At 36.9% G+C, this 24,012-nt stretch overlaps 2 protein-coding genes across 3 annotated transcripts in view; one reads left to right on the plus strand and one right to left on the minus strand.

Moving 5' to 3' along the window:
- The window catches only part of ITGBL1 (integrin subunit beta like 1), a 206,385-nt gene extending 198,637 nt beyond the window's left edge, over positions 1 to 7,748 (plus strand). Inside the window, exons 10-11 of the mRNA XM_014839412.3 lie at positions 3,841 to 3,954; positions 4,967 to 7,748. Coding sequence (XP_014694898.3) covers positions 3,841 to 3,954; positions 4,967 to 5,058 — 206 coding nt within the window. The 3' untranslated portion in view covers positions 5,059 to 7,748. The remainder of the gene's footprint in view (positions 1 to 3,840; positions 3,955 to 4,966) is intronic.
- An 836-nt stretch (positions 7,749 to 8,584) lies between these two features.
- The window catches only part of FGF14 (fibroblast growth factor 14), a 599,216-nt gene continuing 583,788 nt past the window's right edge, over positions 8,585 to 24,012 (minus strand). For both annotated transcript variants that reach the window (XM_044779731.2, XM_044779732.2), the window contains exons 4-5: positions 15,555 to 15,753; positions 8,585 to 12,253 (exon numbers count right to left, since the gene is read on the minus strand). In XM_044779731.2, coding sequence (XP_044635666.1) covers positions 12,117 to 12,253; positions 15,555 to 15,753 — 336 coding nt within the window. In that variant the 3' untranslated portion in view covers positions 8,585 to 12,116. The remainder of the gene's footprint in view (positions 12,254 to 15,554; positions 15,754 to 24,012) is intronic.

Consider the following 24,012-nt stretch of genomic DNA (forward strand, 5'->3'; position numbering starts at 1 on the left):
ACAGATGGAGTCGTTATTACAATGGTGAAAACTGCCTGCTGGGATGTTGGGTTGCAGCATTTTGTCAGGCTTGATGAATGAAAAAGAAAGTCCAACGTTATTAAATGGGCAGCTAACAAAGGTGCCTTGCTCGTAGGCTCAAATTGTTTTTGTGAATAACTAGAGAGATGAGCTAGGAGCTAGGTGTCCCCTAAGTTTGGCTGCCTTTGCAGAATACATGACATAATTCATAGGCTGTTTGTTTGTTTGTTTGAGGATTTATTTATTTGGATCCAAGAGTACACAATAACCTTTTTATCTTGATAACTTCAACCTAGATCCAGGTCATCACCTCTAATATTCTTAAAGATGCTGCTGTGTGACAGTGGCTGTAATTGCATGTCATTAAATGTCTCCTTAAACACTCACCATGATACTGTTGAGGCCCACATCACCCAAATAAGTCCACGGTACACCCACCCACCCACCTATCCCTCACTCCACCCCACCCTGGCCCCTGCTCTTCATCCGTGAAAAGAGAAATGGTAAAAGTTATGCTTTGAAAATCATCCTTAGCCCAGTGTTCTAGTTGCCTCACCTGATGTGGCTGTCTAGTCAGATCTGCAGGAACACACAACACATTTTTTGAAACTACAATCATGCATCATTTAATGATGGGGATACGTACTGAGAAATGCATCGTTAGGCAATTTCGTGGTTGTGCATACATCATAGAGTGCACTTACACAAACCTAGATGGTACAGCCTACTACACACCTAGGCTCGATGGTACTAATCTTATGGGACCACAATTGTATATGTGGTCTGTTGTTAACTGAAACATTGTTACGCACCGCAGGACTGTATATGAAAGTTATCCTTGTGAGAAGCGTTATTGATAGGTAGGGAGATAGAAGAGTTGATTGAACCAGATTGAAATCTTAGGTTAACTGTTGTTTATTCCCATGAGGCTCTGGGAACTTCCCTATCCTCTCTGTACTTCCATTGTCTCATCTTTGAAGGCAGAATTGTATTTCTTTTCCCTTCTTGAGTCCTAAGGATGCTCTGAAGACAAATGAGAGAGTGGCTGATTCCCCAGGAATGGAAGCTAGTAAGAAGCACAGAAGGGAGACTGGAGCATTCTTAAGGGTCCTTACACTGAGAAAGAAAATAAATGGATTAGTTTTGTTGTGGTAATGAATTTACCACCTAGAGCTCCTGCCAAGGTGGGCCAGCTGCTCCCTGTGGCTGGACTGGGTCTCACAGGTGTAAGTGGGTCCTGGCCAGCTGAGCTGAACACAGTCACCTCTTGACAGTCATGGGCCTATGTCCGTCTGATAGAATCCTTTCTCTAAGTTCGTCCCTTTCCAGAGGTGGACAATTTGACCCCCGGTTATTGATGAAAACAGCCAGAGCACTCTACAAGAAAGGCGCTGTAAGAGGTCCTAAGAACTATCACACTATGGTATTATTACATGCTACGCTATTCCTAGTTTCAGAAGCAGTAGAAGAATTTCCTACCTCTAAGATGCTCTGAGAATTGACACACAGGAAAGAACAACACAGCTGGGGAAAATGCTGACTGAGAAAAGCTCGTTTTTCATAGCACATACAAAAATCAATCCCCATTTTTCATTCTAAGCATTTCAGTGACTAGTAGACTTTTGGAACTGGAATTTACTTGTCAAATGGCGCATCAATGTATACCATATTAACTTTAGCTGAGCTTACCAGTTTTAGGAAAATACTTTGCTATGGCCTGAAGCTAAGCATTCCAGAAGCAAGAACAGTGATTAGACTAGTTCCAGGGCCAGGGGAGAAGTTTAAAGATGAAATGTGAGATCTTTCATGAGTTGTGGCCAAAAAAAAGATATCCTAGGTTTAATACATGCATAACATGGATATGTAAAGTCATTTACTTCTGCTTCTGTTGTAGAAATAATTTTGCAATGTAAGGGAGATACTATTTTAGAAACAACTAAAACCAGTCACGTTCTTCAAATAATTCATCTTTCTCCACTCATGAAAATAAAGCACTCAATATGGTGCCTTCTGAGGAAATTTTAATGAAAAGTCAATGAAATGCCTGAAGCTTTCTTTGTTTGCAGATCTATCGCTAACCATTTATTAAATAAGCAGTTGAACATTGAACATTTCCATTCTAGAAATTCAAAAGAAAATCTTTAAAATTAGGATAAGTAAATTTCTAAAATAAGGAAACACCGTACCTGGATGAGACCAAGAGGGAGCCACCATCCCTCACAGACTCACCTGGGAGGCCCAGCTCTTGGGTCCTAAGCAACCACCAGACTATTAGTCAGTCGTCAGAATTGAACGTTGTCTCGAGTTTGCTTGAGAACATGCAAATCCACCTAGACCCTCAGGAAAACAAGTCAGAACTACGTGAAATCCTGCTGTGGTTAAGCAAGAAGCTAATAAATGTAAACAGAGTCCTTGGCATGTAAGTAATTCTGATTACTACCTTACCTTGAGAAGTGCAACAAAGAATGTCAAAAATTTAATTTGGACGTTGGGAATTTTTGCCACTAAAATGCATATAACAGTTGTCATGATGTAGAATACCACAAAGTGCTTAGTGGTTGGGACACAATTATACAATCCTTTCATGTTATCTATGATAAATAAAATTCCTTTCTCTAACCATTTTTGTCACCCATGTTGTTCACTCATTTTTCAATCACTGTGTTTCATAGAGGCACTAACGATTGATTCCAGCCCCCCCCCAAAATATTTTGAATGTACCAAATCTGGAATTTTGTTGACTATGTCAAATTGCTTTTTCTACTTCACATTCTCTTAAGTTGATAGCTATCTGTAGGAAAAGGAAATCGCATTTGGAAAGAACAACCAATTCTAGGAAATAGAAGGAAGGGGAAGTGTGTTTTTTATGTGTGTTCCTTTTTTATGTGTGGTGTTTTTGTTTTTTTTAACTTTAAAGTTGTCTTTACTGCTGTTTTAGAAGTCATTTTGCCACGTGAGGGTCTTTTAACCTGTCATGTAATGACAGGTAGACGGAGAGAAATTTCTTCTCTTTGTGACACCATTTAATTCATATATTTTCTTTTCTTTTACATATATCATTAATAAAACTGTCTCTCAGCAAACCAAAATATTTTCAATAACCAAAGCGGAAGTTTTTAATTAGGTAGAAAGTAAAAAAGAGAAGTGGGCGAAGTAATGAGAGAGGTGGTTGGATCCAGGGCCTCATAAAAGATGACCATTTTGGGGCATCAGAGCCATCCTTGATTATGGCAGGAAATCCTGAGGATGAGGTTTGATAAGTGAAAGATACATAGGTGATGGTGTGTGTATTTTTAGCACTTGAATGAGCCACCAATATGCAGGTGTGCCCCTACTTTAAGAAAATCATGTGAACAAAAATCCAAAATTATAAGCACAAAAATTTTGTAGTTATTTTGATCATAAAATGCATCCTTATTTAATAGAACTTACCATTCAATTCCTTTAAAGAGCAGACACTTTAAAAACATGATTCAATTCAGAAAAAAGAAGAAAAATCTATTTTTGAACACCATTTTAGAAGGCCATCTCTAAGAATCAGCCACATTCTGCTCTCATTGACATTTCAACCAGACTGGGCCATGGGACATTTGCTCAAGGCTAATTGCAACTGTCTAGATCCATAACGAAGCCTTTCCTGGGTAACCTTTATGAATTACAGTAAGTGCAGCTCCCCTCTGAGCAACTGGCTATTCAATAAACTTTTACCTTTGGAAGGTAGGTTATTAGAAGCCTATTGTCAGTGCATTGATGTATTCTATTCTAGACGGAAAGCTTTAGTGATGTGGTGATGGCAAGTAACACCCTTTGTGATTTCAGGTTCTTGTCACTGTGGAAAGTGCATTTGTTCTGCCGAAGAATGGTATATTTCTGGAGAATTCTGTGACTGTGATGACAGGGACTGCGACAAACATGATGGTCTCATTTGCACAGGTACAGTATTGATCTACTCTAATTGTTCTATGCCTCAGTTTGCAGTAAGGACAAATGACACACACCACATACTGCTGTAGATGGCCGGACAGGAGAGCGTACACGTAATCAAGGGCCAACTATTAACATGAAGTAACTACATGAGGGGAGGTGGGCAGTTGGGAATAAGCACCAACATTATGTTCAGGCTAGAAGATACAAAAGAATGAGGCCAAATTATATGATTGTCGGGAAATTTCCACAAAGTAACCCCCCCTCCCAACTTACACACATGCAGTTAATATTTGAAAAAGAAAATAATTCTCTTGACAACCGTTTTACTTTGAACATGGTGCAGGGAATGGAATATTATTTTAAACAGGGTCCAGGTGCCACTAGTTCAAAGATGGGTGATACTTGGTCATTTTTAGTGATGGGGTGTGTGTGTGTTGAGGGGAATGGGGTTATGAAAAAGACTTACTGTAATAGACACTGCTGTCCTGTTTTGAGTCCTGATAATTGGTTACAAAATACATTTGCTTAAACAAGTTACAGGGGAAATAAAGACATGTATTTGCCCTCCTTGTTTCTAGCTGAAGGTAAAATGAATATTTGTGTGCATCATTAAGCTAGACACTCACCCTCTGTTCATCCGTACTACACAAGGTTCCTCTTCTAGCTGATTACTTAGCCTACCTCTTACTATGTCGAGGAGTTTTATGTTTCTTAGCATTTATTCCTAAGTCAGACACAACTTTCCCTCTACAGGAAAACAAAATTATGACATGGAAGCCCAGCTGGAGTGATACAAGATGGTCACTATTAGATTGACACTACATAGATGGTGGCACCAAATAGATGCCATTAATTTCCTATAGCTACTTAATAAGCTAATAAGAAGATGGCTGCACAATAAGAAAATCCGCAGAGGATGAATGAAATGATTTTGATTATGAACAGTTAGGATTTATAATAACATATTTTAACTTGGTGCATTTTGATGATAATGATTCCCCTGTGTATTTTATTGCAGGGAATGGAATATGTAGCTGTGGAAACTGTGAATGCTGGGATGGATGGAATGGAAATGCATGTGAAATCTGGCTTGGCACAGAATATCCTTAACAATTACATGGGAGAGGACTGGATTCTTATTTTTCTAGGCCATTAGAACATGTAAATGCAAAGGAAACCATGTATAATCACCACTAGGACAGGTCAAATAGACTATTTTATGTTTTTCTATTTCCGAATGCCTGAATGAATTCTGGATACCCATTAAAAATACGTTAAGCAAACTGATGTAAATAATGCCAGAAACAATTTCTCTTCCATAATTTTGTCAGTGGTTCTCAACGAGGGCAACTTTGCCACCCAGAAAACATTTGGCAATGTCTGCAGACAATTTTGATTGTCACACTGGGTGGGGTGGAAGGGCGTGCTATGGCATCTAGTAGGTAGAGGCCAGGGATGCTGCTAAACATCCTACAGTGCACAGGACAGCCCCCCGACAAAGAATTATCTAACTCCAAATGTCAATAGTGCCGGAGTGGAGTTGAGAAACACTGAATTACATTGTTGTTAGAAATGCACATCCCTACACAGGAAAGACCATATTTGAATCTAAGAAAAAGACATATCCGCACATAAATCCATCTGTCATCATATTTTTCCAGGATTCCAGACCTCTCAGCATTTCCCTATGGTGACAATGAAGACGAACACACATGAAGTATAACGTCGTGGGGGCCAGAGGACAGAAGACCAGTGCTTTTGAAAAAAAGACTGGTCATTTTTAGCTATTAAGTCATTTGTCTAGTCTCACTTTAAGCTCACAAAATAAGATTCTCGTAAGATGAAGGAAGAAACTATGAAACTATGAAAAATGTACAATTTAACAATTTTTAATAAATAGTGACATGAGTTTATACTCTGTGTCAATATATATTTATATTGATGACCTACTGATGATTAACAAAAAGAATGAATTTTTATTCAGGGGTATCCATTTTCTGTTACTAGAACATTTTTTAAACTGAGCAGAGGTTACATGTACAAGGAATCTGATTTTTCACTATTTAAATTACTCCATGGTAACTTGCCTTTTAAAAAGACAATATCTAGTTAGATATATAATGGGCCTGAAATATGCATTCATTTCCCTTAAAAGATTGTCTTATTTCTAAGGATACAAGACAAGAAGGGTCATGCATGCAAAGAAGTCAAGAAGAGATACTGTGATAAAATGGCACCAGTCTCAAAAGCTCAGAAGATTTAAAAAAAAAGTCTAGAAATGGTTTAAATAGAAATTACAAATATCCACTCAGTGATAGGAACAAAATGTTTATTTTCTTAATGGTGAAATTTTGCTCTGTATGAAATTCACATTGAATTATGAAAATGTACAATAATTCAGACTTCCCTTACATATTTACAGTTAAATCTACTTACACACATTAGTTTAGGCAACCATTAATTATTTAGAGCTAAAAAAGATCCACTTTTTTTCTAAATGTGAATTATATTTTGTAAAATCCTAGAATAATGTAACAAAATCATTTCCATATTGTTTAAGATGAAAATTTTTACTTGGAAATTTTACTTAATGATGTAAATATTCTAGAGTTATGGCTTGGACTTTATAAGTCAAATCACCAAAAATAAAGAAAATGTGTATCGGCTGAGTTACTTAAAAATTTAATACTGAAAATTATTTGAGAAAATTTAACTGATGCTGATTTTTATATACTAATAGTGTTCTCATACTTTAGTGGAATTATAAAATTATTATCTCTATCCTGAGATTGAGTGCAACCATTTTAGTTGTATCTGTGTTATTAAGTCTGTCAATTAATATATCCATTTTGTAAAAGGAGGGAAATATAAGCAATTAAGAAATAATATAGATTATATTCTTTCCTCTTCTCTACCTAAGCATTTTAAGCCTCAAACAAACCTGTTAGAATTGTTCAGTAGCAGTTTTGATGACTTATTTGATGATGCACAAACATGGAAATTCATTACATTATCTGGCCATCATAATACAGATGGCAGTCAAGCCCATCTATTGCAGAGCTCTGCTTTCTATAAAAGACCTGATAGTAAGTATTTGAGACTTTGTGGGCCACATACATCTCTGTTGCATATTCTTCTTTATTTGTTTGTGTTTAATACTTTAAAACTGTAACAAAGAAAATAAAATTCTTTCTGAGCTCCTGTGCCATACAAAAATAGATGGCGAGCTAGATTTGGCTCACAGCTGAGCAGTAGGTTGCCAACCTCTGTTCTGGAACCCCCCTATGTCCCATCACATAACCATAGATGTGTCTTATTTTTCTTATAATTCTCTATATTTATCCCTTTTCATTAATAACAACTACAACAAAAGTGCTTCTCTTTTTATATTTCGTATAAGAAACGTCCTCAGCATGTATGTTTTTTACGAAAAAGTTTAGATATGGAGAAATTATTATACTATAAAGTTCAAAATGTGATTTGTCAAATTTTTTGACAAAGCTGAAAATATGTTACAGTCAGCTCTTTTCTGGGTTCATTTAACTACAAATTATTGAACCGAAATTGAGTTATAGCGTAAATCACATGGTATTAAACTCTAAGGAATGTTTTTCTTTTAAAACAGAAATATCTTCTTTTTACTTCTTTCTGCCTGCTGTAATATTTCCTTTGTGTGTGTGTGTGTCTGTGTGATTTTGACTCTAGCAAAACAAAATCAATAGATCTATTAAGAAGTGATTTAATTTACATGTTTAAGTTGGAAAAAATAAAATAAACATAGTTACATGTAAAGACATAAATTCTACCCTTCTTTAATGTGATTTTGCGCTTTGACTTTTGATTCCATTACTAAGATAGACACTCCCTCAAAAAATGTGCAGGGCAAGAACAAACTTGTGATAGGCGGAGGAAAATGTGCAAACCTCCTTGGCTTGTTCAATGTTGTAGGAAGTTATGGTGGGTAATGTCAATTGGGAAGGACGCAGCAAGTTTGCGGGTGGTGTTGGCACTAACCCTGCTTGGTCGGCAAATCATCGCTGAGGAATTTCCCACAAGGACTTTTCAATAAAATTCGACTAAGGGCCTATGACCTAAGAGGAGAATCATCATACCCCATTTTCTCCCTGGACCCCTTGAGCTAATCTAGATTCCTGCAGTCCATTGAAAGGAATGGCCCCACCCCCTCAAATGTCAACACACTCTCTGCCAGCAAACATTGGGATTAGACTAAATGATATAGAAAATCAAGAAAAAAACAGAAACAAAACATAACTCAGCCTTTGTTTGCAGACTCAAAACTTGGAAACCATACCCAGTATTCAAGAGAGTCAACAGGTCCTGTGCGTCATCTGGTAAGCTAAGAAACCTAAGCTATGAAATGCATTTTACTCCAAAGTAACACAGTTCACATCTGGATTTCGATATGCCTGCATTTAGCTCAATTGCTGTCCCCGGATATAGTCTTGTTCTGAAATAAAATTAAAAATAATTTTCAATTATTTTCACTTCCTTCTAAAGTGGATTTCTTAGTCAGTCTGGTCTCTTTTTCAAATGTTAATTCTCCCTCTAATATTATGGATTACACACGTCTAACTTAAAGAACAGGAAGTTTTTTTGTTGTTTTGTTTTGTTTTTTAACAGAGAACCAAATCTGATACTGCTCATCCCGAAAACATCTGACTGTTGTATCACTTTTGGCATTAAATAAGCAACTGGCCAGGTGTCATAAAGAAACTCTGCTTCCTCTCCAAGAGGCAAATAATTAGAAGGCCTGCAGCACGAGTCCTGTGGGCCCATTGTGGGGCCCCGGAAGCCACTCCCTACTCCAAAACACTCAGGGCAAGCAAACAGAGCAAGAATCTCTCCATTCTCCAGGATTTGTAATGAAATGATTCTCAGTACCATTTTACTCTTTAGGTAGGGTGGACCATTTGCAGCTCTTCTATAATTTTTCCAAGTAAATATGTAGCAAAACATTTCAGAAAGCAAACTTATAGGAAAATAAAAGTGGTGTCACTCGAGGTATCGAAACAATAACCATTCCCGAGCACTGTTGAGGGATGTACGAAGCAATCAGCTACCATAACAAATCAGTAGAAATACCCCTCCCACACCAGATATGCATGCAAAAGGAATGTGATATTAGAGAGACTTCATACAATTGACATATGTACATGGAGGTACAAAACACACAGTCTGTAAATACAAATGAATTCCATCAGATTTACTCTACAGAACATCAGTAATGACAGATTGCACTTACTTAATAACAGCAAACTTAATTTTTGAGGGGAAAAAATGGTGGAGTCTTATCCTGGAAAAATAGCAAGAGAGGTATTATCAAAGAGCTAAAATTTTCTTTGGCATGGTAAAGGGGGAAATTGAGTTTACCAACTTATTTACATGACATTTCTCTATATTTGTGGGTAATGCAATGCCATTTCATTACATAAAGTTGTTTGATGTTTTCTAAGATGCCTTCATATAAATATTTTATTCAATATGTTGTATTTGTGAATACAACAAATGATATTAAACACAGAAACTGTACAATGCAGACAAACTCTTGTATGTAAATTGAGTAATGCATCCCAACAGTTCTTGATACACTGGTCCTACTACATGCAGTTCTTCAGTGCTGTCCTCGTCCCATGCAACAGGTGAGACCAGACACAAAGGAAACGATTGAACTAATTTACAAGTAACAAGGACCCCTCTGCAATATGTCTAAACATATATTAGAAGAGGGATAAATGCCCTTATAGACAACTCATATAAAAAACAAAACAGAGGTGCATGTTTACATAAATCTCAGTCTTTTACAAAAATAAATCTTGTCTTAATTTTAACAAACACACAAGTTTGCAGGAGACAAAGAAACCAGCAAGTAGGTAGGGCTGATTACCAAAAACAAATAGGCGGGGTTGTTTGGGATGTCTGTGTGTGTGTGTGTGTGTGTGTGTGTGTGTGTATGGTGGGGTAAGCAGTGTCTGTAAGCCCATCTAATTGGAATTTCAAGTTAAATTATTCATAGTTTGCCACATATTTTGGAATATATGTCTTTCTTAAATAATTGGTTAATGAAATTCATCTAATGTATTTTAACTTATCCTTTTAAAAACAATAGGCTCTAAAATGGCATAACCAGAAATCAGAATGGTCAAAGGAATAATTTTTTGTATTTGTACTATAGCATTATCAGCAATAAATCTACTCAAACATTAGGCTAACTTTTTATTTATTAAAATGGAATCTGATATGAAAACGAAATAAGCATAAACAGTTAAATTTATACTAAATCTTTAATCAGCTAAGCAGGCCAAAATTTTTAAATGCTGGGCAAGGGCTGTCATGTAGACTTAGGAAAGCAGTGACAAAATAATTTCCCAGTAAAGACAGTGCAGGTGGGGAAGGTGGTGATGGGTCACCCTTCCACATGGAAATAAGAACATGAGGCCAGTACATTGATCCCACATAGAGTTTTCTGTAAATGAGGTTCAGTTTGGTCTCAATTAACTCTTCTGAGGAGAAAACATTGAATTTTATTAAGTACACAGAGTTAACAAATATATTTCCAAACAGTTCAGTATTAAACATTTTGAAACTCTTTATATCCAATATTGAACATTTTGTATGGTTTCTTCACTGCATAGTCAACTATTCATGGCCTTTCTTAGTAGATGTCTTCCCTAAGCTCAGAGTTATTCAAAAGGAAATTAAGAAAGCAAAATAAAACACAAGCAAATCAAGTGAATGGACCAAAAACCTGATGTTTGAACGTGTTGGTTTGCCTTTAGTTTTATCTAGAATAATTCAACAGATTGCATTCTGAGATCATGGCAAGGCACCTCTACCCCAGCCATTGGGCACCCTGGGCCCCAACAAGCTGAGTTAGAGGTAGGGACCGGTGAAACACACAGTACCTGACTCAGCATGCTGAGCTAAAAAAAATATTTTTTCCTAATATGTCCAGTTTAAAAACTTGTCATTAAACACCAAAAATATTAAAGTCTAATTTGTAACTAACGTTTGCATTGCTGCTGCAGAAAAGAACACAACAGGCGCCTTGCCCATGCTCTGCTGAGTATGAGTGGAACGCAGCCAAAACTGGGGATGGCATTAAGTTCGGTTCATTAAAAACAGGAAGGATTATTTCTGGAATGGATTTAGGTAGCGCAATTCTTGTAGGTTGTAATTATTGATTTTTCCTTTTTTTTTTTTCCCAAATAATGAGGATTAGTAGATGAAAAATGAACCTTAATCAGGCCTACAAGGCCTACAGAGTTCTTTGGACCCACTTTCTCAAAAACCAGTGGGTCTTGCTCGCTGGGCAAGGCAAATGTTACCATTACCAGTAAGCTTGTGATATGTATAAAACACACACACACACAAAGAAACTATAGGGGGGGTGTCAAACACGTATTGTAGAGAGCTTCCCATGGACAGTGTTTGACCCATTTCTCACCCCGGCAACCTCAGGAGTACAGGATCTGCTACTGGATAGAGCGTCTATGTGTGTTTAATTGATAGTGTGAGCCGGAGACAACACTCAATCTTTATAGATGCAATTTGTAATAATAGGTTTAGAAGGCTTCCTGATTCCCTGATCGCTCTCCGAACTAAGCCAACCACAACATTTACTATTTAGAGGAACACAATCCCTGCAAAACATCACAGACAGTGGAGCGAGCAGCCCTGTAAAAACGGGAAGAAGAGAAATCCATAATAGCACAGGTTTACAGCGTCTAACTAGAAATTACTCAATAGTATTTGAGTGCTACAAAATTGAACTTAAACACATGGATTTCGCTGAAACAGGACTCAAAAAGGATTATGGGTAGCTGTCAGCAGGCAAAGTATCGAGTGTACTTGTGAAGTATGTCATTCACATGAAGTGTCACGGTCACAGAAAAGATATTAAAAAGGCATTCCATATCTGGTAGGGCATTCCATGGTCTGAGTTTAGCTGGTTATCCAGGTGTCTTCTTGTTGTGGGGGGTGCAACAGGTTGAGATTTATCCACTTGCAACCAAGAAGTTCGAGACAGCAAAGAGCAAGCATCCGCTTACTTCCAGCTGCTCCTCAGCCACGGAGCAGGAATGTCTGGCAAGGATAAATCACTCAACTGTGCTCGGGACGAGTAAGTCACAACACCTGTGAGGATCTGGCTATGTCGTCTTACTTTTGTTGACTGGTTTGCCTCCATTCATTATTGCAGACGCACTTGTGCTTTTACTTGGCGTCACCCCGGCCTTCGGGACCGTTTCTCCAACGTCATGCAAAGATGGTTCTCGGTACATGGCAACTAGTGACAGGAAGGAGGGCGTGAAGAAAGGAAGAGAAGGAAACATAAATTACTGGGTCAGGTGCAAGAATGGCCCGTTGACGCGCACACAGACCTCAGCAGTGTGCCCGATCCTGTGTTCCCTGAAGTCAAGCAATCCCGCTGGGAGACAATTCCTGTTTTAAAGCAGTAAAATCCAGCCCCCAAACAGAAGACATTACTTCCTTTGCATTCTCTGGTTTATGTAACTAAAATATATACATGGATGTGCATGGACTTTTGTCTAGGAGAGAAGGTGTAAATGGGAGCTATGGCCTCTTTGTGGGCCTAAGATATAAAACACACACTCACATGCACCCAAAGTATAGAAGAATGGCAAGCATTTAACCTCATTCTCTTTGTACAGCAAGGACACCCCAGACTTCCTTCCACTGCACAGTACTGTCAGCACTTGAACCACTCATTCCCACTCACCTTTTCAAGTCTAAGTATTTACACCCTAGATCATTACATTATTTTTCTCTCAAGTGGTTCAGAAACAACACAGTCACACTAGTGTCAACTTCACAGCTACACAAAGCAATAACAAAGACCTCACTCTTCTTAAACCAGGGCCCTCGGAGATCTCTGTTTATGTTTCCTCTTCTGCGATCATAGAAAGAGAGTCTGTGATATTTTATATTTTTTATGCCTCATTTTTGGGTATATTAAAAGTCTATAATTGATGTCATATAAGGCAGAAGCATAGGACAGCAAGAGGGGAGGTGGGACTGACATCTCAGGAAGCCCTGAGGAATTGCCTGAATAGTATCTGGTGACATAATTAATCACAATAGTTCATGTGGCTTTTTAGAAAATGATTCTAGGGAATCCTGGAAAAGAACATTTAAGAGAGGTTGATGCTTGGGGAAAACTAGCTGAGTTAAAGTTATATGCCATAAGAAATACAAGTGAATTAGAGCTGCCTAACCTGCTTTATAGGTTTTTGAAAGTTTATGATATGTTGTGATGATAGTTAGGATAGTTAGGATGAACTACCAGATGAATTCTCCATGTTCAAGATGGTAGAATTTTACCTTTGCAGCAATGCATCATGTGACTTTTTAGCAACACTCTTATTTGAAGTACATGTGTACCTCAGACCTATATTAAATGTCTTGGCAAGGTAGTAAAAGGGATTAATCCATATGCTTGAAACACTTTCCAATCTCTCACCTCTACTACTAACTCAATTAGGAGACAATAGCATCAGAGCATTAACCTTCATTGGCTATGGATGAAGTTGTGTAAGAGATATGAATGCCCCAGAGCATCAATAATTAATCAAGTACCTAATTTATCCTAACATTGCCCATTATATAATTTACATCCTGTATAGGTTTTGAAAATTTGAAAGTGATTTTTCTCTATCAATTACACTATGGGATAACCTCTATCATTATCATACTTGCTTAATTGTTTTTGGATTTAGACTAATGTTTTTTAGATTTTTAGACTTTGTTTTTAGACCGTCTGCTAATTATTTTAAAACATGATAAAAATACTATTTTTCTCTTCCTCACATATACATACACACAGAACAAACACATACATACAAAGAGTCCCGTTTATGATTGAAACATCAAGTGACGTTATTCCTCCACACCTTTAGAGTCTCAGATATTTCCTGCTCGGTATACAAAATAGCTGGTTTCAAGATTTTGCCTCAGTTAAGAGATATAAAAGCCCTTTGGGCTTTTATTACATTGGTGCAACCAAGAGGTAAGGTTTCAGAAATTTAGTCAATTCCTAATGGTCCATATTCAAAACAAAAATTAATGAAAAGTGACAAAAAACCCAAGATTTTTGGGGAGCTGCTATGGACTTAGTTTTTTAATTTTTCAATTGCATTTGAATATTGATGAGTCTGATGGCCTCAAAATTTATTTAAAACAGTAAAACCAAATCATAGATGTGTTAATTTGGAAGAACAGAGAAACTCTCTGATTTCATCCTTCTACAGAATAATCAACTCATATTTCAGACTCTGGCATAATTTTTCCTTTCCTAGAGAGGTGGCTAATTGTTTGGGTTTCAATGATTTGTTCTAGAGGTAAATTTAATTAAGGGGGATAGTAAGTCAACATCATTGAAATTATGAAGGTAGTATTAACCAAGAAGAGTGTTTCCAAACGGAGGCAAACTGAAAGCTGAATTACACATTCACAGATAATTAAGAATTAACTTTCGACATTTCAAATTGTCTTATTCTTGTAGACAGAATATGGGTTATAAAACCAATATGCATGTTCTCTTGATGGTTAAGGCTCTCCTGTAGGAATAAAAGACAAAAAGAAAAACTGTCTAAGCTAGCTTAAGGTGTTTGTTTAGTTATGGTAGATCTAATTTTCTGCAATGGGTAAATAAAAGTATTTGAACAGAAAACACTTTTGAAAAGCCTCAATATCAATTTTAGTTTTGTAGTTCTCAAACAATTGTTACATAGATAAACATAAGTGACACTTTTGGCAGAATCCTTAATGAGAAGTGTTCAGATGTTTCTAATTAATTAACAAAACTTCTCAGCCTGCTCTCTGGGAATCTAATCAAAATAAATGTGAAGTCTTCACTCTTTACAAGTGAATGCAGATAAATTATTATAGTAAAAGAAAGAAATGCCACAAGTGAATTTACTAAACAATTATGCAGTTTAGAAGGGAGATACATAAAGTCAGCAGGTTCTTTAAGGGCCAAGCTGTTAACTCTTCCTTTTCTGTAATTATGACAATTCACATGTATATGATTTCTTTCACTTAGATAACACCAAAACGGGCAAATACTTTTATCCCATAATACTCAAAACTTAGGTTTTCTAATAATAGCCATTGTCACAGATTTATAATATAATTACAGATTTAAATTTTTTTAATTAATTAATTAAAATTATCTAGGGGTTAGAAAGGTTGGGGCAGTGAGGATTTCAGACATTAGAAGTGGTCGGAAAGGAAGTTTTTTATATATATATGTATATATATGCATCCCGCTAATTTGCATATATATGTGCATATGTATAGGATAACATGTATATATGTAAAATGTATAATTTGTATATATTATGTATATATATACACATAATATACACACACATATGCATATATAAAGTGTATAAAGGGCACAAATCTTAAATGCACAACGTAAGTAGACACCTACGCAACCACCACCCTGATCAAGATAAAGATAATTTCCAGCATTCCATGAGGATTCCATGTGGCCACGGTAGTTATTAATGTGAAAAATAAATGTTTAATAAATCTGATAAAGATAATGCAGACACCACACTCACCTTCCAATGGCTTGGGTAGAAAATGAGCTGCTGGTTTGGTTTTCTTTACTCTGTTTCCTTTCATAACTTGCCCTTCCTTATTCAATCCCAAAAACCAGGCTCTACCAGATTCCTGTTGTCTGTACAGCATAGATGAGTAGATTACATAATAGTTTTCAAAAACAGATTCTTTAAACTTGCATTCGGGGGTAAAAAGTTCCTGTCAAGAGAAAAGGAGGAGAAGAAAGTCAGAGGCAGCAAGGGGAGATTCACCGTGCTTTCTTGTCATTCCTCCAGAAGCATGGCCTCCGTGGTGAGGGAGCCAGCCCTTCCACACGGATCAGCAGACGGACCTCTTCCCGCACACACTAACTGTCCTCACACTGTTTTCACTATACAAGGAATAGAGAAGAAGCTGCTACTCTTGGGAAAACATATAGACAACAGTGTGGATGTCCTTTAATACGAAAATAGAAGACATGAACAAACTCAAAAGAGTTTCACTTAAACAGAATACAACTCAACCACAGCATAACGAGAAAGGACACAAGAAAGTAGCATCATATGGTCACAATAAACTAAACAAAAATAAAATATATATTAAGATATTTGCTAATCTGTTTTCAATATTTCTAGAGGAATATTTATACGATACTTTAACACTTGCCAGTCGTTAATTGAATTACTGATATTATGGGGAGATACATTCTACCTACAAAGAGACAAACTGCAACCTCAAACTAAAACTATGACAATCCGCTTGCACACAAACTAGCCACTGGAGCTGAGGCCAGGGGTCCTGTTAGCTGGTCATAGTGAGAGGAGCTGAAAATAATGAACTGATTGCATGGTTTGGAGCCCACTGGAACTCTTGAAGAGAAACTTCAAACACTGCCCTGAATGAAATCCACACAGCACTTTTGGAAAGAGTGCAATGAGTTAAATGCCATGGCACTCAATGCCATGATTGACACTGACTGATGAGTAGCCCAAAGCTTACAACTTTATGACTCTCTTTAATAACGCAAATATTCAAGATGGCTTTTACATACTTCTAACATTTATTATTTTGGAATGAATAATAATGAATATAATATCGTGTATATTTGTAAAAAATTTTTCAGGGTACAACCTACACAGGAATTTCTGATAGCCCTCTATTACAAATAATTTAAAAATTCAGCTTTCCTAGTTATAGACCATGGAAGCCACTTAATCAGTTTTTGTGGCTGTTTTAAATACGCTCAGTACTGTGCTATTCCATACATATATGAAATACAGATGAAAAATGGAGATTTGTCATTGATCTTTTTAAAAATATCACTATACTTGAGAAAATATACACAAGGTCTTCATTTCACCTTAATAGATTTTTGACTGCAGAAAATAATTTGTGTTTTTCTTTTAAAAAATTATTTTCTATACACATTCTGAAAAACACAGCCTTTAGGGACTAAAAATTAAAACTTTTAAGAGTTAAAGTCGGGGCCAGCCTGGTGGCGCAGCAGTTAAGTGTGCACATTCCGCTTTGGCGGCCTGGGGTTCGCTGGTTCGGATCCTGGGTGTGGACATGGCACCGCATGGCACGCCATGCTGTAGTAGGTGTCCCATATATAAAGTAGAGGAAGATGGGCATGGATGTTAGCTCAGGGCCAGTCTTCCTCAGAAAAAAAAAAGAGGAGGATTGGCAGATGTTAGCTCAGGGCTAATCTTCGGAAAAAAAAAAAAAGAAAAAGAGCTGAAGTTATGCTAACCATAATAAAGAGTGTGACATTATTGCTTGTGGAAATGCTCTTTCAAAATTTCCCATGAGAGTGTGAATTATCAAATGATGTCTTTGCAGGATACAATTTATTCAGAGCGCCCCATAACTTTAACTAATAGTTTAGCTAATAGTTTTCCAAGGGGAACAGATTTTGTTAATGGCAGATGCTTTTCATGACAAAGATGACAGATCCAGTGATTAATCTGATGAGATTAAAATAGCCCAAAGACAGGCTTAGCCTCCTCCCAAAGGAATGTATGTAGGCCTTCATTTCTCAGAGATGTGCTCCCTAGGGTTTGAGTGAGATCTCATCCAGATAAATGTTCTAGCCTTCCACTAATTTCTATTCTTCCAAATATCTTCCTACTAATTGTCTCACTAATAAATAACAGTCTCCAGACTGTGCTTCAAAGAGAAGACTGATAAAAGGGTGCATGTCCATACACTGTGGGAGGAAAATAAAATGGAATGCTGTAAATCTGGCTTATCCTCAAAATACTAATAAATATAACATATTGGTTGAAAGTGCACCTTCTAGGACAAACAGATTAGACTTTGGCATGTCACTTGTGTTTTTACCGAGACAAGCCAAGGCATGCAAGCATATCGTTTACTAATTAAAACCTGTTTCAAAACCAATTGGGAGTGCGGTGCTAAGAGCTGACCCAGTAGGTCACTCAGGGGTCAAAGGAGCTGGCACTTGCCTTCTGGGATATCAGGTCTCTGCCCATAGCCTGTTTCACCTTATTGAGAGGATCACTGAAGACTGACCCTTATCTAGAGACAGCAGGGCCTCAGGCTTTGGAAATGCAGGTCCATAGTGTAGCCAATCCTCATTCTCATCTGATCCTCACCACCATAATGCAGGAAACATGGCAGATGCTGCTTGCAATACCATCTGCAAATTAGAACTGCATTGTCTCCGCTCTGAGTTGACTAAGTTGAGGATGAAAGAGAATGAAGACCCTTGATGTGGAGAAGTTATTTATTCTCAGAATGTGTCTTAGTATACGTCTGATGCTAAGTCTTTTTAGGTAAAATACTTTTGCGTCTTAGGGCTCTAAGGAAGTCAATTCCACAGCCTCTTTCTGTGAGCTGTGCCTGTGACTTCAGAGATAGGTGATTCTTTCTGTCTCCCACAGGGAGAGCCATTGTCTTCAGTTGCTTGTGATGGTGGAGACTAGTCAGTACATTTTCAGCCTCCTTAATTCTTGGTTAAATAATTAATGTGAGCGCGCACACACACACACACACACACACTATGTTCAAACGTACAATTAGACAAAGATCTAATACATTTTACTGGACTTCTCTAGACTTTTCAAGGATTTAATCTGCCCATCAAATATTAAAGTCCAAAATAATCACAGCATTCCCAGGAGAACTGATAGGACTAATGAAAACTGAGATTAGTTACTATTTATTTGGTGTCATAAGGGACAAATATACTTTCAATATGCAAATGGGAGGCAGTGGAGTAGAGTGACTATGAACACCATCTGTGGAACCAGACCTCCCGGCCCCGCTCCTTACCAGCTGTTGGGGAAATTACCTAACCTCTGGGCTTCAGTTTCCTCACTTTGAAAAAGGGTACAAAAATCATAGGTAAAACAGGGTGATTTTGAGGATGGAGTGAACTAATATTTAGAAGAGGACCTGGCATATAGTAAGCACTCAATATTTATTCTTAAAAAAAAAACCATTACTTATAGTCAAAAATAACTGTGTATCAGTGATTTCAATTCTAACAATATTTCAGCAAACCAAAATTTAGCTAACTGATTAGTCAATGAGCACAATTTTATACCAAATATTGGACACAGCTTCAGATATACCAAAATGAACATATTCAAAATGAACAAGATTCTGCACTGAAAGAATTTTGCTAAAATTCTTGTGCATAAAAATTGACACTAGAGTGTAACATTTGCTGTGGCAGACTTACTTTCAGAATACTAGAGGGATTTTTGGTGGAATAAATGGTATTGTGAAGGATGAGGGGTGGGAAACGCTGTGGTACATTTGGAGAACTATGATTAGTCCACTACTGAGACTTTGTAGGGGCAGAAAGGGCGAGGAAGGCAGGTTGGAGAAACATGATAGGGGACTTAGACACTGAAAAACAGGTTAGATTTCTTTTAAGCAAGAGGTAGACATGTAGGTTTCTTGAATAAGCAAGGGAATAATGGCATAGCCTGATTAGTATTTTATAAATACAAATTTGTTGTCAACCTGGAGGATGGTTTTGAGAACTTAGAGTATGTATCACTTGGATTTGAAAATTGTTTGTAGGACATATGTAGATGTGTGTTCACGCTAGTAATTAGTATTAATATAATAATCAATGATGCACAAAATAAGAGGAGAAATAACCCCAGAATTACAACACGTTACTAAATTGAGTTCTAAACATCTTAGTAGTCAAGACAAAAAGAGAAAGGCTATATGTTATAAAAATTATTGAAAACAGAAAATCTTTTCATTTTCTTGGCACTAACTTCTAAAAGGCATTTCCTTGCAAGGAAAAAGTGACATCAATCGACATAAACAAAAATGCTCTTGATAGTAATTGTACAGGTAATATAGTTTTGTGTTTGAGTCCTACAAGAGGCTTTAGGGAGACATATGGAGTGAAAAGTCCCATAGGTGGGACTTCGAATAATTGTAACTGAGGAGATCTCCAGGGATCATGTGCACAACAGGGGCCACAAAGTCAAATGTCTACACTGACCAGGCAGATACAAGAGTGAAGCAGGCTGGAGTCATCACGGCCCCAGTATGAGGATAAATGCCCCCTACTCAAGGTTGGGGATGAGCAGGCAGAGAGAGTGGTAGAAATGATGGTAAAAGAAGCAGCTGTTCCTCACACTAAATCTCCTTTTAGTGGTGTCAACTATTTCTTGGTTCTCGTTCTTGTTTTTCAATATAGTGTGGACCGGAGGCTGAGACGGAGCCTCTGAGTCTCTGGTCTGAGATCTCCAATGCAGAATGGCCAGAGAAGGATTACAGGAAGAAGGAATCCCACTGGCTGATCAGCGCAACCCTAACCTAACTTAGGGCTTTTATACATCTGAGTAATACAATGACTGTGCCAGTGAAACACTTGAAAACTGGCAGTGATGATATGAGAATGTTTATTTAAATTTAAGCTTAAATACAAATGCTTCAAAATTGCCAAAATGAAATATATAAGGAGTTTGTCAGGTCTTTTTCTCATCTTGCCTCCTATATTTAGAACCACCAACATGACCACAACAAAATCAACAGTTGAGTTCTAGCAGAAGCTTAAATATTAATTTGTATCATTGCCAAACGAAATCATCAAATCACAGAATAGAAAAACACAACAATTAAACAAAAATTTCATATCTCCTTTTATGTTGTGGTTGTTTTTGAGATGAAAGCACCATCTGTGGTGTCCTTATTATCTTAACAGGAGCAGCAGAATTTCTCTTTTGAGGGAAATGAATTGTTTAGGAAAATACCCTGATGGGCCATTTGCATGTATAAAGCTAGGCTTCTGGGTTCAGGATGAAAGGAGAAGGTGGAGGGAAGGGAGGACCCATGTTCCATAATTCATAACCAAAGAATTAGCCATAAACCCAGATAATTCAGCATAACCATAGCCTAAGAACTAAAAGTGACCTTGAGAATATAACTCAGTGGTCAGCAAACTATGGCCTATGGGCCAAATACAGCTGCCACTTGTTTTTGTAAATTCACACTACAGAGTTCAGAGGCGAGTTGTTCAGACAGAGATTATATGGCCTCAAAACCTAAAATATTTACTGTATGGTCTTTTGCCAAAAAATTCTGTGAACCCTGATCTAAGGTAAATTTTGAGGACTTTCCAATTTAGGTAATTGGGGGTGGAGTTGTTAATCCAATTTCAAACTCCTAAGGAGCTAAGTATTCCCAAGTTACACTTGGGTTGCACTTATTTTCACGTACACAAATGTATACAATTTGAATCAGAGTTTTCATCAATTTCATGCCTGGAAAAGCCTTTATGGTGTGTTGGGAGACCGGGCTTCTGGTAAGAACAAGCAAGTAGTAGCCCACAAATTCCATTTAGTGACTACATCACCTTTGGTTTTATCTATGACTAAATTAAAGTTATGTTTGATTAGTATCTGTGAATTTGCCTACCATCAGCACCACTGTTTCAAAGAGAAAAATATAAAAACAGTCATTCCAGACAAATTTACAGCATTTATTAGAATAAAAGGAAATTCCAAAGTAGATTAAAGAGAGAGGGTAGAGAAATGATATTAGACATTAGTAGCAAATAGCACATAATAAATACACAATAAATACTAGCTATTAATATTCTATTAACTTCTATGTTTGAGAGTCATCAAAAAACTCAGTCTCCTCTCATCAACAGCCTAATAATAACCCTGACCCTGAACTTCTTATGAATATTTCTCTCCAGACTGACACTGAGAAGAGGAGGGAGCTTCAGATTTCAAGTTCTTACTTGGAGAATAATAACAAATCACAAAGATTTCTTGCAAATATCAAATAAGACAACAGAGGTATGAAATGATTTGCAAACTGTAAACTTGGTTATAGTTAGAAACTATAAATTGAATCGAAAAGTGCAACTCAAATGTTAATTGTTACCACGAACAAGGTAGTAGTTATTTAATTATCCTTAACAGGTTTCAACTTAATTAGACATACCTTTAGGTGGGAATCCCCACGATCCACTTAACCTGTATTGTCGGGTTTTTCCTCTCTTTTCTATGTTTTGCCGATGTAGCCTACAGAGTTTATACTAAGGTCAGCAGAGACCTATCCTACTCTCCCTCATGTTCTCCAGTTTTAAAATCAATTATATCCTTTAATGGTACTGTTCTGACATTACTCAGTTCTTTAGAAAGTGTGCAGGGTACTCTTCAGAGTCATATAAAGGGAAGAATATTCTGACCTTTTAGGAGATTTTACAGTCATGAATTTTGAAACAAAAAAGAATTTGTAGTTAACACTCAAAAGCAGAAAATTTAGGTGGCTAATGCCTTTTATTTATCTGAAATTCTACATAATCAAATAGATAAAATATTGAGCTGTTACGAATGCCCACAGGGAGAAAAAAATAGTAAATTGTTTATGTGTATGCTTCAAACTAAAGTATAACTATTTATGTGTTTAAGAGACAGCTTTTATTTGGTTACAGGACTCAGTAATTTTAAGTACATTCCTACCAACAAAGCAGTCTCTACAGTACTTATATTTATAGGACCAGAAGCTGTTACTTCAGTAGTTTCCGGAGAAACAAAATTTTAAATGAAGGCATAGATATATATATATATTTTTTGTCAGTAAAGATACCATTTGACATTTAGAGATGTTACATATGTATAAATAAATAAATATATACAGTAGTCCCTCCTTATCCTCAATTTCCCTTTCTGCAGTTTCAGTTACCCACAGTCAACTTCGGTCTGAAATTTCTAAATGGAAAATTCCGGAAGTAAACAATTCATAAGTTTATAAATTGTCCGCCATTCTGAGTTGCATGTTGAAATCTCTGTGGGTCCTGCTCCCTCCTACCCGGGTCACGAATCATCCCTGTGTCCAGCGGATCCACATCATCTATCTACCTGCCCATTAGTCACTTAGCAGCAATCTGGGCTATCAGACCGATTGTCACAGTGGCAGTGCTTGTATTCAAGTCACCCTTATTTCCCTTAATAATGGCCTAAAAGCGAAAGAGTAGTGATGCTGATGATTCGAATATTCCAAAGAGAAGCTAGAAAGTGCTTCCTTTAAGTGAAAAGGTAAACATTCTTCACTTAAAAAGGAAAAAAAAGGGGCCAGCCGGGTGACACAGCAGTTAAGTGCACAGGTTCAGCTTTGCTGGTTCCGATCCAGGGTGCGGACATGGCACTGCTTGGCAAGTCATGCTGTGGTAGGCGTCCCACATAAGGAAGATGGGCACAGATGTTAGCTCCGGGCCAGCCTTCCTCAGCAAAAAGAGGAGGATTGGCAGCAGTTAGCTCAGGGCTAACCTTCCTCAAAAAAAAAGGAAAGAAAAATTCATATGCTGAGGTTACTAAGATCTACGGTAACTTTTATTACAATATATTGTTATAATTGTTCTTTTTTACTATTAGTTATTTCTGCTAATCTCTTACTGTGCCTAATTTATAAATTAAACTTTATCATAGCTATGTATGTACAGGAAAAAACATAGTAGATATTGGGTTTGGCCCTATCCATGGTTTCAGGTATCCATGTCTTAGAATGTATCTCTCGTGAATAAGGAGGAACTATTGCATATATTCTCATATCTCTCTCTCTCTCTCTCTTTAGATGTTTTAATTACTTTATTTATTAAATATTTTTAAATTTATTATATTTAATATATATTATCTTATGACTTACAAGGTTTTTGACAATTGTGGCAAGAACATTACATTTATTATAATGAACAAATATTAAGTGATCGATTTAATTATTTTATTTATTTAATATAAATGTATATTTTAATATATTTTAATATATTGCATATATACATATATATAAAATCTTTAAATATACGTAATTTATTCAGGGACCAATAGCAGCTTCATCACCTGGGAACTTGTCAGAGACGCAGAACCCCAGGCCGCACTGCAGACCTACTGAAGCAGATTTTGCATTTTAACAAAATCCCAGGTGATCTGTATGCACAGTGGAGCCTGGGAATCATTGGCATATGTTCCTATT

This window comes from Equus asinus, chromosome 11 (genome assembly GCF_041296235.1).
Source record: "Equus asinus isolate D_3611 breed Donkey chromosome 11, EquAss-T2T_v2, whole genome shotgun sequence".
Lineage (NCBI taxonomy): Eukaryota > Metazoa > Chordata > Mammalia > Perissodactyla > Equidae > Equus > Equus asinus.